The sequence below is a fragment of the Herpailurus yagouaroundi genome, unplaced genomic scaffold (genome assembly GCF_014898765.1).
Source record: "Herpailurus yagouaroundi ecotype Mexico unplaced genomic scaffold, PumYag 28, whole genome shotgun sequence".
Taxonomy (NCBI): domain Eukaryota; kingdom Metazoa; phylum Chordata; class Mammalia; order Carnivora; family Felidae; genus Herpailurus; species Herpailurus yagouaroundi.
In genome coordinates this window covers 65,537,593-65,553,257 of record NW_024412376.1, presented here as the reverse complement: position 1 = coordinate 65,553,257, position 15,665 = coordinate 65,537,593, and the positions used below count along the sequence as shown (strand labels likewise).

The following is a 15,665-nucleotide window of genomic DNA, read 5'->3' as shown; positions in this document are numbered from 1 at the left end:
TTATTTGTAACAAGGCAGTAATTATACCTCTCTTGCTGGGTGATGGAGCTCAGTAAATAAACTAAAGAAAATCATGTGGAACTCTGCCCATAATTAATAATATTAGCAAGTTAGTCTGAAATGTCCTTTTTGTTGAAAAGAAAATGAGGTAAAACTCTATGCTAGTAGCAACAGAGGCTGGCCTAACTCCCAGACCTAACCAGACCCCAAGGAAGGTTTTCTTTTGACTTCACATCACAATCAGGACAAAGTGAATGTGATACCTTCAAGATCAAATTCTCCACGATCATCAAAAACTTAAAATGTGCCCTAGTTGTACATTTCCTAGATAAAAGAGACTGTGTGGTAGGACTTCTTCCCCTCAGCTATTCCTCACACAATTTCCACAAATTGTGCTGTGATAATGAAGCAAATGCCACAGCTGAGGATGACCTTTATTATGGGCTGAGACAGAAGTCCCCAAACAAACGATTTGGGGAGAAGGACCCAGGAGGGACTGGCTGGCTCTCAGGCCATGGCCAAGGCTGTAGACATCTGTCTTCTTGGAAACGCAGGTGTATTCAGAGCAAGGGGTCCCCTTCTCACATTTGCAGTCACCCGCTGGGAATTCAAATTAAATTAGGTCTCACTTAAATTGGAGTTTTTCCCATTACATTAGCATCGGTGCCATCTTGCCAATGTTTGCCAATTTGCTAATTAATAATAGGAAGACTTCAGTGATAGTAATGGGATGGTTAAGTCTTGTTTTATTGCTGTTGGATTGACTTAGAATGAGTCCATCAAAGGGTACTTCTTGTATGTGTGTTCCGTTCTTATTCTGACAGGCACATCTCAGTTGGTAAACTTAATCCACCACTCAAAGTTGTTACTGCAATGACTTTTCCACTAATCCGAGGAAACAGAAATTTAAAAAAAAAAATGTGTTTCCATGAAACTGACTTATAAACTCCATTGTTTTCCTGATTCACTTATGCTGAAGTATTGCTCAAGAATGGTTTGTCTCTTTAATAAGGAGCAGCGAAAACAAAAACAAAGCTTCAGAGAATTAACGTAAGAGAAGGAGAGTTCTTTCTCAGGAATTGTGGTTTGAGTAGCTGGACTCAGGCTGAAAGTAGTTAACTTTCTAAAGCTCTTTCACTTCTCCATTACACGAAGTTTCAAGTATATTCAGAAACTGAAAAAGAAAAGCATCTGAGCTGGAATTAAGTAGTATAACTTCGGGAAGTCGGAGCTAGATAGTTTCGGCAGTATCTTGGATTGTTTTATGTGACTTCAGGTTCAGCAGATGCTCCCGGTTTTCTTTAGATACGTCTAGGATCACAGATACCTGTGGATCTCACGCTCCTGTTATACATCTCACAAAGAGGATCTCCGGTTGGTCGTAGCAAAACCCTTATTAAATGGATGAACGGAATACTTTTAAATCTGCTTAGTCTTTAGACATCTGTCATGCCACTGTACAATTTAATTGCCACACAATTAGGATACATTCATTTTCCATTTTAATAGGTTCGAGAAGTCACACATGTTTTTCATCAATAGTTACTCAAATCCACAGGAAGAAAAAACAGATTTAACTACAAATCCACGTATCTCCGAACTACTACTGGACGTGTATATGAACACAGCCAATACCATCATCATCACAGTAGGGTTTTCTTTCATAATCTAGTCCACCTAGAAATGAAGTAGGCTCACAATTTCCCATCATCTTAAAGGAATGATCTGTTTAAAGAACAGTTTCAAGTTTATATGTTATTCAGATTGAACCATTCATTGAGTTTCAGGAAGTATATACACCTCTTCAGTCCTATTGACAAGTTCACTGAGGCCAACAAGGATGAACACAGTATCTAATCAAACAGGGTAAAGAACCAAGCCCCTATACAACTAACGGGAGCAATGTTACAAATTTACCCCTGTAGATGCTTTTCCCCCAGGGAATACATATTTCAATCAACATATAACACCACTGCACCAAAAGTGGAGTCGCTGAAATTGGGAAATCACCTCTGTAAAATCTGAAGCGATATGCTGAAGAGAGTTTCAAAGAATGGCGCATAATCTGTCTGCTCAATCTCATGCCGAGGAAACTGGAAGTTGTGTTTGGTTGTGTCACACTGGCTTCTCAGACTTGATCAGGATCTTAGCCGTCACAAGTCTTCCTCTATCCATGCCACAGGGAGACACTGCCGGGCACCAATAATGGAGTAGATGGTACGCAGTTGTGCAGACGCAAGCCACGGGAAAAAGAGAAATGAGGGCCCTCGGCCAAGCTCTCCCTCCGCCCGTACGCTCTGCACGTGTGTGTGCTTCTACTGATTGACTTTCTTTTCTGAGGAGAAGCCTATGAAAAACAGCAGGAAAATGTTTCAGATTAAAAACTGAAAATTCATTTCTTTTCTTCTGGCTTAACGCTAACATAAACATTGAGGCTGGCCGGAAAAAAAAAAAAAAAAAGGGAGAGATTTTATTCATGAGTTCCCATCAGTTTACACCGAGAAATCAAGGGGTGGGAAATGGAGGGCTATTATTTTAAGCACTGACATATGCTTACCACTTTGTGAAATCAGCTGTGGCCCCGTTCTACTCACGCCTGAAGAGGAATAGTCGGTACTACTTCGTATCCTTGCTGGCATTTTGGTGGCTCAGGCATTTGCTTGTGAAAGTAAGTCATATATGATACTATGGGGTTCAGTGCGTAGCCCACAGAATGACAGCTGTCACCTAAACTACTTTAAGTGTGGTAAAGGGTATGTTATTGTCAAAGCAATAGAAAAGATCACAGTTCTTAAGATGTGTTAATGGCCCATGAAGACCAATATGAAAAACACGGCATATTTTAGTACGACTACAGGAAAGCACTATAGGGAAGACAAAATCAAAGATCTCCTCATGGCAACAGAAAAAATATTTGTAACTTTTAAAATATAAAAAAATAAATAAAATATATACAATTATATAAATTTCAGGAAATAAGGTGTTTTCCTATTCATGATAACAATTTTGAATATATTGAATGTTTTATTTTTGCTGGCCTGCATTTGGTATTTCAAATAAACAAACGTTTAAATGGACTCACTAACAGTTTCCTTTCCAGGTTAAAAAAATATTCTTCTAAGCATGGCGGCCATTACATTAAAAAGGTATCCAATATGTTAAGAACATAAATTTGGACCCAGAAGCATAGTCCACAGGTCTAAAACAATCTAAAGTTTAGATTTAATACATTAATGATATCTTAAACATTAAGAAAAATTAATTCTTCTGTAGTTTTTACAGCACTCTTGTGAAATAGGTACAGAGGCAAGGGTCATTATCTCCATGTTTTAGATGGAGAGAGGTTGTGACCCACGAGATGATCCATGGCAGAATGGAAATCTGAACAAAAGCAAAAACAGGTCTTCAGGTCCTTGAAGAGAAGGCAGAGTGTCCCCATATAGTGAATGTGGAAGAGACATCTGTCATCAGACTTGGCTCCACAGTTCTGATGGCAGGGCAAGAGAAATGCCACAAGGGAATCATGGGTTCTCACAGTGCTAGACACAGTCTGCTTTGCCTTATTGGTTGGTAAAGTATTCTACTCACTAATGTGTGGCTTATTATCTATTAATGGTATGTGTTACACTCCATGCTTTTATGTTCACAAGAGTGCATGTTAAATAGCATGATGCTGAAGTGATCTGAATAGAACCCAGAGATCTTGGTGGCAGAGGCCATGTCTGACTCTACATCAAGGATTAGCTGAATCTGAAGTCCCCTGAGAGGAGAGGGTGCACCAGTGCAGCAGAAAGGTTAAAAGGATTGAGGGGACTTTGCTTTCTCTTTCTCTCTTTCTCTCTCTTTTGAAGACACAAAACTTAATTTAATGGAAATTTTGTAGCTCTTACATTCTCAGTGCGAACTGAGCTGTAACCCACTGCCCCATGCAGAAGTGGGCCAGTCTTGGGAGCAGGGAGGAAGGGAGATGGTGGGTAGTGGTCAGAGCTCAGGCCCTAGGAGCCCTGTTCTTCCTCACTGCTGAGGGTTAGGGATGCCACCCTCTTCCCCTGTCCCCCTCTGGGATCCAGGAAGGAGAGCAGATGGAATCTTGGGCCTGGGACCTCTCCCCCACACTCCCCTGTCCCCTCAGGTTGGAGGGGAACTAAGGAATCTGGGGAGAGAAGGGGACAGAGAAGGCAAAGATATCAATCAAGAAAGAGGAGGATCATGCCCACTCACCTCTTAGAATGTGGGTGCTTACACATCAACAGTAAGGAAACCTAGGGAAGTAAACATTCTTCCCAGTTGAGACGCAATATGAAATATAAACCCCGCTTCCCTATAGAATTTTATCTTCCATTTAGGAGGTATATTGCAATACCTAGTGGAATTGTGACTAGTCTAGCCTTATTGTGTGCATTTTTCTCATCTAGGTTCTATCTACCTACCTATATCTATATATAATGTTAACTAGAATGTTTAGTCTTTGCTTATAAATCAGTGTCTGCATAGGAATATATTTACCACCTGCATTTTCATATGTTCCTGTACATATAAATATACATTTACACTTTATTTAATATTCCCTTAGCAAAATCACTTAGTTTACCAATAAGCTGAACTTTATAGCATTATAAGGTGAGGACACCTTATAATTTCTCCTGCAATTCTTCTCTGAAACTCCAGAAATGAAATAGGCATAAAACTATCTGTCTCTAATTGATTAATACTCTTTATTAACTCCTGGTAAGATAATTATGAAAGTAATATATTTAAAATTTTTTTTCACATTTATTCGTTTTTGAGAGAGGAAGAGAGAGAGAGAGAGAGAGAGAGAGAGCGCGCGCGCGCGAGCATGGGTGGGGGAGGGGCAGAGAGAGAGGGAGACACAGAATCTGAAGCAGGCTCCAGGCTCTGAGCTGTCAGCACAGAGCCCGATGTGGGGCTCGAACTCACCAGCCATGAGATCACGACCTGAGCTGAAGTCAGACACTTAACTGACTGAACCACCCAGGTACCCCAAGTAAGTAATGTATTTTATAACAGAAAAATATTCTTAATATTTTACCCATCTGTAGTGAAAACCACCCAATGTAGCCTCTAACTTTCTTCTGTTTCTTACATCTCTTAAGTAGCTTTTACTGTTTACACTGGTTCCTGTATCTCCTCATATCACCAGGTACTAAAAAAAGTCCAACTAATCCAGCCGTCTTACCAATGTAAAATTACCAGTAATGGTTAGATACAAAGACAGTTATAAAAAGACACAAAATGAGAAAGATTCTGGCTTTCAGCACAGGGCCTTAGAATTTATTTAAATAGGGGTGCCTGGGTAGCTCAGTCGGTTAAGCTTAGGTCTTGATCTCAGGTTCATGAGTTCAAGTGCTGTGCTGGGCTCCCTGATGATAGCACGAAGCCTGCTTGGGATTCTCTCTCTCTCCCTCTTTCTCTGACTCTACTCTGCTTGCCTGTGCATGCATGTCTGCTCTATTTCTCAATAAATAAATAAATATTTAAAAAATGAATTTATTTAAATAAAATATATGAAAACGACAACACTACTATATTTTAATGTATAGCCAGGGGTTGTCCATATTGCTCAGTGGTTACAATGTGGGCTTTGGAGCTGGACTGCTCGGGCTTGTCTATGTTGTAGGCAATAGCCAGCTATGTGGATTTGGACAAGTGACATTACGTCTCTGGTCCTCAGTTTCCACAATTATAAAACAGGAGCAACAGTGGTACTCATTTCATAGGGTTGCTATAAGGTTTTGAGCAATCCTGTGCCAGACACAGGATTAGTGATATGGGTTGAATTGTGTCCCCCCAAAAGATATGTGTAAGTCTTAACCCCTGGTACCTGTGAATGTCACCTTTTTTGGAAACTGGATTTTTCATACAGAATCAGGTTAATATGACATTATACTGGATTAGCCTAATCCAACAGGACTGGAGTCCTTACAAGAAGATGAAAATTTGGACACAGACAGATAAGAGGGAAGACAGCCATGTGAAGAGCAAGGCAGAGATTGGTGTTCTGCTACCACGAGCCAAGTACATTCTGGGGCTACTAGAAGCAGGAAAAGGCAAGAAAAGAGCCTGCCCTAGAGGATCTGGAGGGGGCATGACCCCAACACTGGGATTTCAGACTTCTAGCCTCCAGAGTGTGAGAGTATAAATTTCTGCCATTTTTAAGCCACCTAGTTCTTACTCCTTGGTTATGGTAGCCCTAGGAAACGAATTCAGTAAGTGTTCAGTTAATGAGTTATTATTAGACGTTAGTAAAGGCCAATTATAATAGTTGGACTTTGATCTTCTGTATTGTAAAGAAATAATTATGTTTTCTCACAACACAATCCCACATGCCTACATTTCATGTCTTTCCAAATATGTAAGAATTGAGCTCTAGCTCATTAGGCAAAGTTCAACTCTGCACCATATGAAAAATTTGGAAGGTACAGAAGTGACTGGCAGGCAAAATAGTTAGAAAACATAGCCTTTTTGACATTTCACAAGGAAGAAACAAAACAAGTTTTCAAAGTTATACTAACTCAACTATGTCATAATTGTTCTAGAAACATGGAAGTCATTTTGCATCCCATTCTGATAACAGATGAAATGAAATTAAAATGTTCTCTGTAAAATCACATTTAAAAAAATTTTTTTTTAACATTTATTTATTTTTGAGAGACAGAGAGAGACAGAGCATGAGCAGGGGAGGGGCAGAGAGAGAAGGAGACACAGAATATGAAGCAGGCTCCAGGCTCCAAGCTGTCGGCACAGAGCCTGATGAGGGGCTTGAACTCACAAACTGCGAGATCATGACCTGAGCCAAAGTCGGACGCTTAACCGACTGAGCCACCCAGGCACCCCCGTAAAATCATGTTTCTAAACAGAAACTGTAACCCCTTAACATCTGTGTACTTCAATATATTAAAATGCTATATTAAAATCTAGTGCTATGAAGAGAGAAAGCCAAGCAAGTCTTAAATGTCTTGAAAACCTTTATTTAAATCTTTAGTTTTTGAAAAAAGAATTTTCTTTTTGTGTGTGTGCATTCTTTTTTTTTTTTTTTTTTTGAGAGAGAGAGAGAGTGTGCATGTGCAAGTTGGAGAGAGGGGCAGAAGGAGGGAGAGAGAATCCTAAGCAGGCTCCACACTCAGCACAGAGCCTGATGCAGGGCTCAATCCCGTGACCCTGGAATCATGACCTGAAATCAAGAGTCGGGTGTTCAACTGACTGAGCCACCCAGGTACCCCAGAAGACTTAATTTTGAATGCATCCCCAAAGCATTCTAAAATAACCAGAGACAGTAACTGAGAGCAAAGATGGAAATTAGTTTACTCAAAGACTGTTCAATAGACTAATCCTTGGCCAGGGAGTCCTTCATTAGGTCTACACTTATAGAGGGCCCTGCTGTGGTCCTCCTCTAGCCATCTCTCTCCCACGCCTGAGTCTGCTTTCTTCTAGAACAAGCTGTTGGTACCCACATGCAGATCCCCAAATTTCCTGCCCAACCGACCCTATTTCTGCTTCTAGGCCTCATGTGGTCCTCTTTCCCAAACCTGAAGTCAAGGGGTGATGTTGTAGCATAATGAGGGGTATATGGATGAAGCTGGGATGTGCAAATGGGCTGTACTCAAATTCACACTCAAGACCCCTCCCACTGGAAAGGTGGGAAGAGAAGGGGATGGGCCATGGCTCAGGTGTTCCTGTGCCACTGTTTCCTGGAACAGAACTGGTTGGAATATGAGCATTTTAAATTTCACTCTGCCATTCCAGGTATATTTATCAGTAGGAGGATAGACTATAATAGCTTCTACGCTTGATTCATGACACTTAAATATTTAACATGAAGTATGCAGCTCTCCATGTATTCTTGCCTCAGGCCCTGGGAATGTTAAAGGAGGATCTAGTGGTGTCAGAGCAATTTAATCACTCATTACCCACTGTACCTTTGAGAAATCACAAGGCTACTGCTCTACAAACACTTCATGCATAGACATCAGAGCCGCTATTTCAGGTTAGATGATCTTAAGAGGAATAATTATAAGGATCAAAATATAATGTGCTATATATATTGCGGTAAAAAAGTAAATTTGTCAGGAGTCACAGGAAATTAATAAAAAACTGAGAACTAGGGCAATGTACAAAGCACACATACAAATTAGTATTAATTTAAATACCATATTTCTGAAAGGATCATTTTCATTTAAATACAAGTAAATTACTTACATAGTTATTATATGAATAGAATTTATATGAGTTTTAAAAATACTTTCTGGGGTGCCTGGGTGGCTCAGTCGGGTTGAGTGTCCGACTTCGGCTCAGGTCATGATCTCACAGTTTGTGAGTTTGAGGCCCGCATCAGGCTCTGTGCTGACAGCTCGGAGCCTGGAGCCTGCAGCCTGCTTCTGATTCTGTGTCTCCCTCTCTCTCTGCCCTTCCCCCGCTCATGCTCTGTCTGTCTCTCTCCCTCTCAAAAATAAATAAACATTAAAAAAATACTTTCTGTTTATAATTTATCAGAAACAGAACCTGATTTTCCACTCATTTCTCCTTCCATTGTTTGATTGTTGGTATTTATAGCCCAAAAAATAGGGTATATTGGCTAGCAGTATATTCCTGAATAGTGAAAGATAAACATATTAGCCATATGGTAAGACAATGAGTACTATTATTTAAAAAATCTGTATAATAAAAAGATTTCTAAACTCATATTTAATAATACCACAAAGCTACTTTTAAGGATTTTGAGCAACTGGGAGCACCTGGGTGGCTCAGCTGGTTGAGTGTCTGACTCTTGATTTCGTCTCAGGCCACAATCTCATGGTTTGTGGGATCAAGCCCCTCATTGGGCTCTGTGCCGAAAACTTGGGATTCTCTTTCTCCCTCTCTTTCTGCTGCCCCTCCCCAACTTGTGTGCACATGGTCTCCCTTTCTCTCTCTCTCTCTCTCTCAAAATAAATACATAAACATTTGAAAAAAGGAATCCTAGGGGCACCCGGGTGTCTTAATTGGTTAAGCATACAACTCTTGGTTTTGGCTCAGGTCAGGATCTCACGGTTTGTGAGTCTGAGTCCTTGCATCAGGCTCTGCAATGACAGTGCAGATCCTGCTTGGGATTTTCTCTCTCTCTCTCTCTCTCTCTCTCTCTGCCCCTCCCCTCCTTGTGCTCTCTCTCTCTCTCTCTCAAAATAAATAAATAATATTTTAAAAAAAGGAACTCTGAGAAATTGGGTTGGACTTACAAATCAAAAGGAGCTTTCCAATTAAATGAAAGAAAAAATAAGAAGAATCACCACTGGAATTAAATAATGGCACATGAGATGTTTTTGTTCTTGTTTTTGTTTTTTGACAAGAGCGATTCCAGAGTTTTTGCCAATTTTTATGACCTGGCTTGAACTTTAAAATAGCATTAGCTTTGGAAGCTAGAAGAGGAGCAACAGAAATCAAAAACAGGTAGATTTCTGAGTAGGGAATTTCTTTCTATGGCCTGGCCCATGATCAGGCCTCTTCTCTGCTACAGAGAAGCCACAGTTAGCTGCAGAGCTGTGTTGGTATGGAGAAAGAAAGGTTTCAAATGGCAACACATCCCATCAGTTTCTACCAGGGCTGCCCAAGCATGAACTCGTTGATAGCATTTATTATGTATTTAACCTTGCATTGTACTGTGTGTTTTATCTATGATATGCAAAATATCAAATGAGTAGCACAAATAACGTATGTTACAAGTTCATAGGAAGAAAAGACTATTCATGGTTAGATTCTGGTCATATAATTATCCAAGTTAAAGCCCCATTCTCACTTTATATCAATCATTTTAGAAAATTTTAATATAGTGAGAGGGGGGTTTTCAAGAGAACGATAGGATGTGATTCAAAGATAGGTTTTAAAGTTCTATACATTTGGAATCTCATCTCAGGGCTAATTTTTACCAACTGCGTGATTTAGGCATGCTACTTAAATTCTCTAAGCCTCAGTTTCCTAATCTGTAAAATGGCATAATAACAAAACCTATTTTATGGCATATTGTGAAGATTTAAACAACATTTTAAAAATACTCAGGTTGCTACATAACAGAGGTTTTTTTTTTCTTATTATAGTTTTAAATCTATAGACTGTCACACAACATATTACACACCACAAATTTCATTATGTTTCTTCCCAAGTAGACAAAAATCTGTGGGTCTTGCACACTGACTATAATATTCTATTTTTGCATAATTTTATTTAGTTTCTGAAGGTCATGACAATTCATTTCTATTTTACATAATTATTAGGTTCTATTATATTAGTACAAGAAGAATCTAGTAGTGATATATATATGGCTTTATGATGTTACTGAATTCTCTATGCATAATTGTATTTTCTAGTGATTAAACTCCACCTCAGAGAGAAGATATCTTTAATATTCATTCTGGACCAATATAATATGAAGTGGAAAATTATAATTGGGTGGCAGTTCAGCTATTATACAACAATGGATTTCAAAAACACAGACATTATACAACAATCATTATGGTTAATAGTATGCCATTCTAATAAAAGCTCTCTGTTATGGCTGGAACCCAAGAACTTCATTAAAGCCAAGGGCTATATTCATAGTAAAAAGAAAAGAAAAACAAAGACCCACAGTTTTCTGATAAATAACTAGACATTTTATTATACAGCTCTCACTTTTTACCTTTTTTTTTTTTTTTAAGCCTTCTGTAAGCTATGGCATTTGCCATTCCTAGTGCTGCTGGGTACAGATGTCCAGGTTGTATAAAGCACAACTCTTTGTTGTAGGGGGCTACATTTGCATAGACTACTATGAAGAACTCTTTGGACTGTGAAGTATACAACCTGGAAGACTACATGTTATCCCTAGCTTTCTATTTCCACTCCATAATGGGCTCCTTATACTAAAAACCAGAATTCTATGATCTCAGATCTGAACTAAATGAGATCAAGTTTCAAGTATGACCTGAAATTGGAATATGGCTCATCTTCAGCTTTTGTGGATAGATTAAAATCTCTGGAAATTAACAACATAGAGTCACAAGTGTGTGTCACAGGAGATTTTTAAGCATGTAGCAGGCATGGCTGACTTTTTGACGATATGTGATGAAAACAGAGGTAAGATTATGGTTATAGCACAGTTTATACAGCCCATTCCTAGATGGCCTCCTGAGACCATAGAAATAAGTAGTAGAAAGTATGGCAGATTCTGGAAAGAAGAGGAGAATGGTAAACCAAAGAAAAGTAAGATAAAAGAGTAGTTAGTTGTGAGTACTTTCTAGGTGCCTTTTTAGGTTTTTTCCAGTGTACTTAGAGGTGGGTGTTGTGGGCTACCTTGGCCTAAACTTGGAGTCTGACATTTAGTCACTAGGGAACACAGTTCTGAGTCTTTGTTTCCTCTGTCTGTCTGCCAGTGACATTTAAAACATCTGTCTAGCAAACTCAACCTGGAAGAGTGGATGTGCATCTGCCCTTTGTAGTGGAATCACAGAGCTTTGTTGTTGTTGTTACAGTATAGCTCTACTTGAAGTTTTCATTTCTAACCCCAGATGGGATACTGACTCTGAGACTGGAATGGGAACAGAAGCCAGGACTGAGATTCATGCATTTCTGCATTTGAACATTTTCTTTTTCTGAAGGAGTTCAATTTAACCCCAGGTGCATCAAATTAGAGTTGTGTATGCAACACAACTTTAGAGAAGGCCCTCCCTGAGTACGAATGAATGTATGTTGAGTAAACATCCCGAAAAGACCCCATTAAAATGTAAACATGAAAGAATGCTCAATACAGCTGTGGTCTTACCATTTGCCTTGTGCTGCACATCTGGCGGAAACTGGTCAGGAGCATACCACTGATAGTCTGGCTGTGTAGAACAATACAACATTATAGCAATATGGACTTCAAACAAAACATAGAGGTGCATTAAAAATATAATTATACTATGTGGCTTTTATTATGCAGGCAATACAAAAGGAATTTTTGTCCAAACCTGTTGCCAATCACGCTCATCTCTCTTACCTCCGTCATCACTATTACGATCTCCCAACCCCCCTCTAAATCCACACTGTGCACTGTGCTGGCCAGAATTTCTCGTACTTTGGGGTTGTGTCATGGTGTTTTTTGTTTTTTTGTTTTTTGGTTTTTGTTTTTTTTTTTTTTTTTGAAGCAGATGTGTTTTGGATATCTGCAGAAGTATAAACACTTCTGTAAAACTTACTACAGCCCATAAACAAAACAAAGCAGTTTATCATCAATAAATACTATGTTTAAATCCTTCACACAGGAGGCAAAAGAAAGACCGAGAAAACAATTACAAGCTCAACGTTTTCTGATACAAGGAAGAAATCTAAGCCGTTAACTGCGGACATGGCTTGTAGAGGCTCAGGATGGTGAAGCAGGGCAGATCTTTCTCTTTGTAGTGTTCCTCCGCGGAAACTCTTCTCTAAATCACTCAGGTGGTTTAGACTAGAGAGGCAGTGAGAGAAAAGGGCAGACTTGGATTTGCCCTGGGGGATTTTCTTCTAGGTTTCACCAGTTAAGAACATCTAGATATTGAATATCAAGGAACATGTCAAACAAACTGCATTGAATAAATCATGAGCTATAGACCTGCATTTCAAGATTCAGTTCTAAGATGAGAGTCTCTGTGTTGAGCCACTTGGAACACAGCAATCTCAGGTTCACCTGCCCCTGAGGATGGTCTGTCTTCCTGCTGCCAATGCTCACCCCTGCCCCCTTCCTCCCCCAAGACACGGAGAATACAGACCTTTTGTTCTATTATTCAATTACCTCCAGAAAATAACTCCGGGAAATTTTCTCTAACAATGAGCCAACAGGGAGCATTTACAGGGCTGCCAGACCACTGAAAGTAGCCTTAAAGTTCAATTATCTGACAAGACACTAAGAAATGCTGCATTTAGTACAGTCTGACCCCACTTTACCCCCACTCAGACACCTAGACTCTTGGCTCCTTTTGGTCCACGAAAAAGCTAAAAGAGGAAATGAGATCACCTCTGTTTTTTATCTCCTCGTTTATTTTTAGATGTCTCAAATAACACGTAGGATAAGTGACGTGAGCCTCAGTTTTATATTCCAGGAGAGTTGCCAAAAGAAGGCAAATATACTGTAATTTTACAAACACTATCGCTTGTGTTTTAATTCAGGCTTAGAAATAAGCATAGAACACTAAATATTCTTTTTAAATGAACCCTGGGAGTTAAATTCTATTGTTATAGCAAGATTGTGTTTAACTGAATACTGTTTAACTGAATACAAGCCATTATATACATGACTCAGAATCTTTTTTCAAATACAGACCTTTATTTCGTGATAATTTTACAAGGTCTGGACCACTCCTCTTATAACTGATCAGGAAAGTTTGATGAGCTTTTAGACTAGGTGAATTTCTGCCTTCTTTCCATAAATGAATATTTGAAGACAATAGTCATTTTTACTTCTAGATGAGCTTGCCTGACTCATTGGCTTTATAAGTTAACCTTTCACAAGAATAATTCTACAATTTCCCAACCTGTAGGAGATAACTCCAAAGTACATTTCTGTCACTTTCTGTTTCCCCCAATATTAATTTACTTCTACATTATGAAAGCAAATTTAGGGAATTATACCTATGTTTGGGAATTCCAAGGAATGTTTCTGGTGAAGACTGAAAAGTAAGCAAGCAGGTAAAGAAAAAAGGATATGGGGGTGGGTCACAGAAGTGACATGGGGCAACAACACAAAATGAAACAAATTCTCAGCAGTGTGCTGTGTCACACCGGGGTCAACTAAAGGATGCTCATTAAATTCTGACATCCTTCTGCCACCCGAAGAGTCATTACCTCCTCCCTTGGGAAAAGAGCTTTGAGTTACACTCAAATACAAAACTATGGCAATCAAAAGAATCATGCTCTCCATACATGTTCTGCTAGGAAAATCCCAGGTAAAGGGATTCTCAAGATTCTTTGCATAATTAAAAACACAGCTAATAAAAACTAAGGAGGAGGGGAGTTGTCTGAACATTTCCAAAATGCAAAAAAATGTATGTTTTTTCCGGTATAAAGATTCTGTCTATGTAGCCAAAACACAAATTAGAGATGCATGCAGACCATGGGGGAGGGTGGGTGGAATACCGCTATGGAGAAAGGAAAGAAGGGTGCTTTGGTTCTGACTTATTCAGGTTGACTGTCCAAATCAATTCCACTCACAAATAATTGCTCCACTATTCGTTTCATTTTGCCTGGGTAGACACAGTCACAGAGAGCAACTTAAGTGGGTCACTTTTTCTTGGATGCTTTAGGAATATCCTTTTAATTGGAAAATGTCAAAAACTCTGTGGCACAAATGTAGCAATGTCCACAGTAGTTCAACATAAGTTTATAACTGAAAAAGGCATCTCTCAGACTTGCTATATTCACTTTGCTTTTCTTTATAGACAAAAATGTCCTCTTGGAAGAGTCAGGCATTTCATTTAAAAGGACCCGTATAAAATGTTATATGTTCGTTCAAAGAATTACAGCTTAACTTGATACATTTCAGTTAATTCATTCATATCTATGTGTGGTCTGTGGGCCCAGTGTCCCCAGAAGATGATTATAGTGTAATTGACCACTGTAACTGTAACATAGAGGCTGGGATTAAAAGAGGCTCTTTCTGTGGAGAATATTACATGCTCAGATTACAGAGACAGACATGATTTCTTTTTTTTTTTTTTAATGTTTATTTATTTTTGAGAGAGACAGGGCATGAGCGGGGGAGGGCAGAGAGAGAGAGAGAGGGAGACACAGAATCCAAAACAGGCTCCAGGCTCTGAGCTGTCAGCACAGAGCCTGATGTGGGGCTCGAACTCACAAACCGTGAGATCATGACCTGAGCTGAAGTCGGACACTCAACCGACTGAGCCACCCCGGCACCCCTGAGACAGACATAATTTTTACCAAAAAAAAAAAAACAAAAAACAAAAAAACAAAAAAAACAAACAAAAAAAAAACCCCCAGCACTTATTAGATAATATAAGCACTTATATGTTGAAATGCAAGCTGTTACTTACTGGGTGCTTATGTAGATCTTGTGCAGTCCCAGGGTCTGCCAGTGTGCATGGATCCCACAGATGGAAATTCAAGCCACAGTTACAGATTGGGAAATACATCTGAGGAGGATAATATTGTCCGTTCACTGGAAGTGGGTAGAACTGGGGAGCCACATTGACACTTCACTGATACTTGCTTCATACAACCACAGGTTTGGCTTAAAACTTAAGGTTTAGTCTAACTCTTGCATAATCCTAACTCGACAGAGTAGATGTATCAATGTAGACTCTGGACTGATATAGATAAGGCTCGTGGGTCAAATTTCACTTAGGGTGAAACTCTAATTAGCTTTTCATTTTGAAGAAGTTGGAAACACTTGAAAAGAATTGAGTTAACATGATGTTTTTGAGTTATCTTCAGAGAGGATCCTTGCTTAAGAAGAATCAGCCAGTAAGCCATAAAACAAGTGTTCTTAAATTGTAGCCAGAGATTCCTACAGCATAACTAAAGTCCAGAGAGGAAATCAAGAATTAAGAGAAGAAATATTCATTCCTGAAGGCTACTAGAGAACCAATGGGACAGAATGCTTCAGTGCCCAAGAAGATACTGTATTTTCTCAAAAAAAAAGGCACAAATAATTGATTTAATTTTTG

General features: G+C 39.2%; 1 protein-coding gene across 2 annotated transcripts in view; it reads right to left on the bottom strand.

Moving 5' to 3' along the window:
- Nucleotides 1–422: 422 nt before the first annotated feature.
- The window catches only part of TNIP3 (TNFAIP3 interacting protein 3), a 57,076-nt gene continuing 41,833 nt past the window's right edge, over nucleotides 423–15,665 (bottom strand). For both annotated transcript variants that reach the window (XM_040474707.1, XM_040474701.1), the window contains exons 10-12: nucleotides 15,033–15,131; nucleotides 11,789–11,849; nucleotides 423–2,347 (exon numbers count right to left, since the gene is read on the bottom strand). In XM_040474707.1, coding sequence (XP_040330641.1) covers nucleotides 2,316–2,347; nucleotides 11,789–11,849; nucleotides 15,033–15,131 — 192 coding nt within the window. In that variant the 3' untranslated portion in view covers nucleotides 423–2,315. The remainder of the gene's footprint in view (nucleotides 2,348–11,788; nucleotides 11,850–15,032; nucleotides 15,132–15,665) is intronic.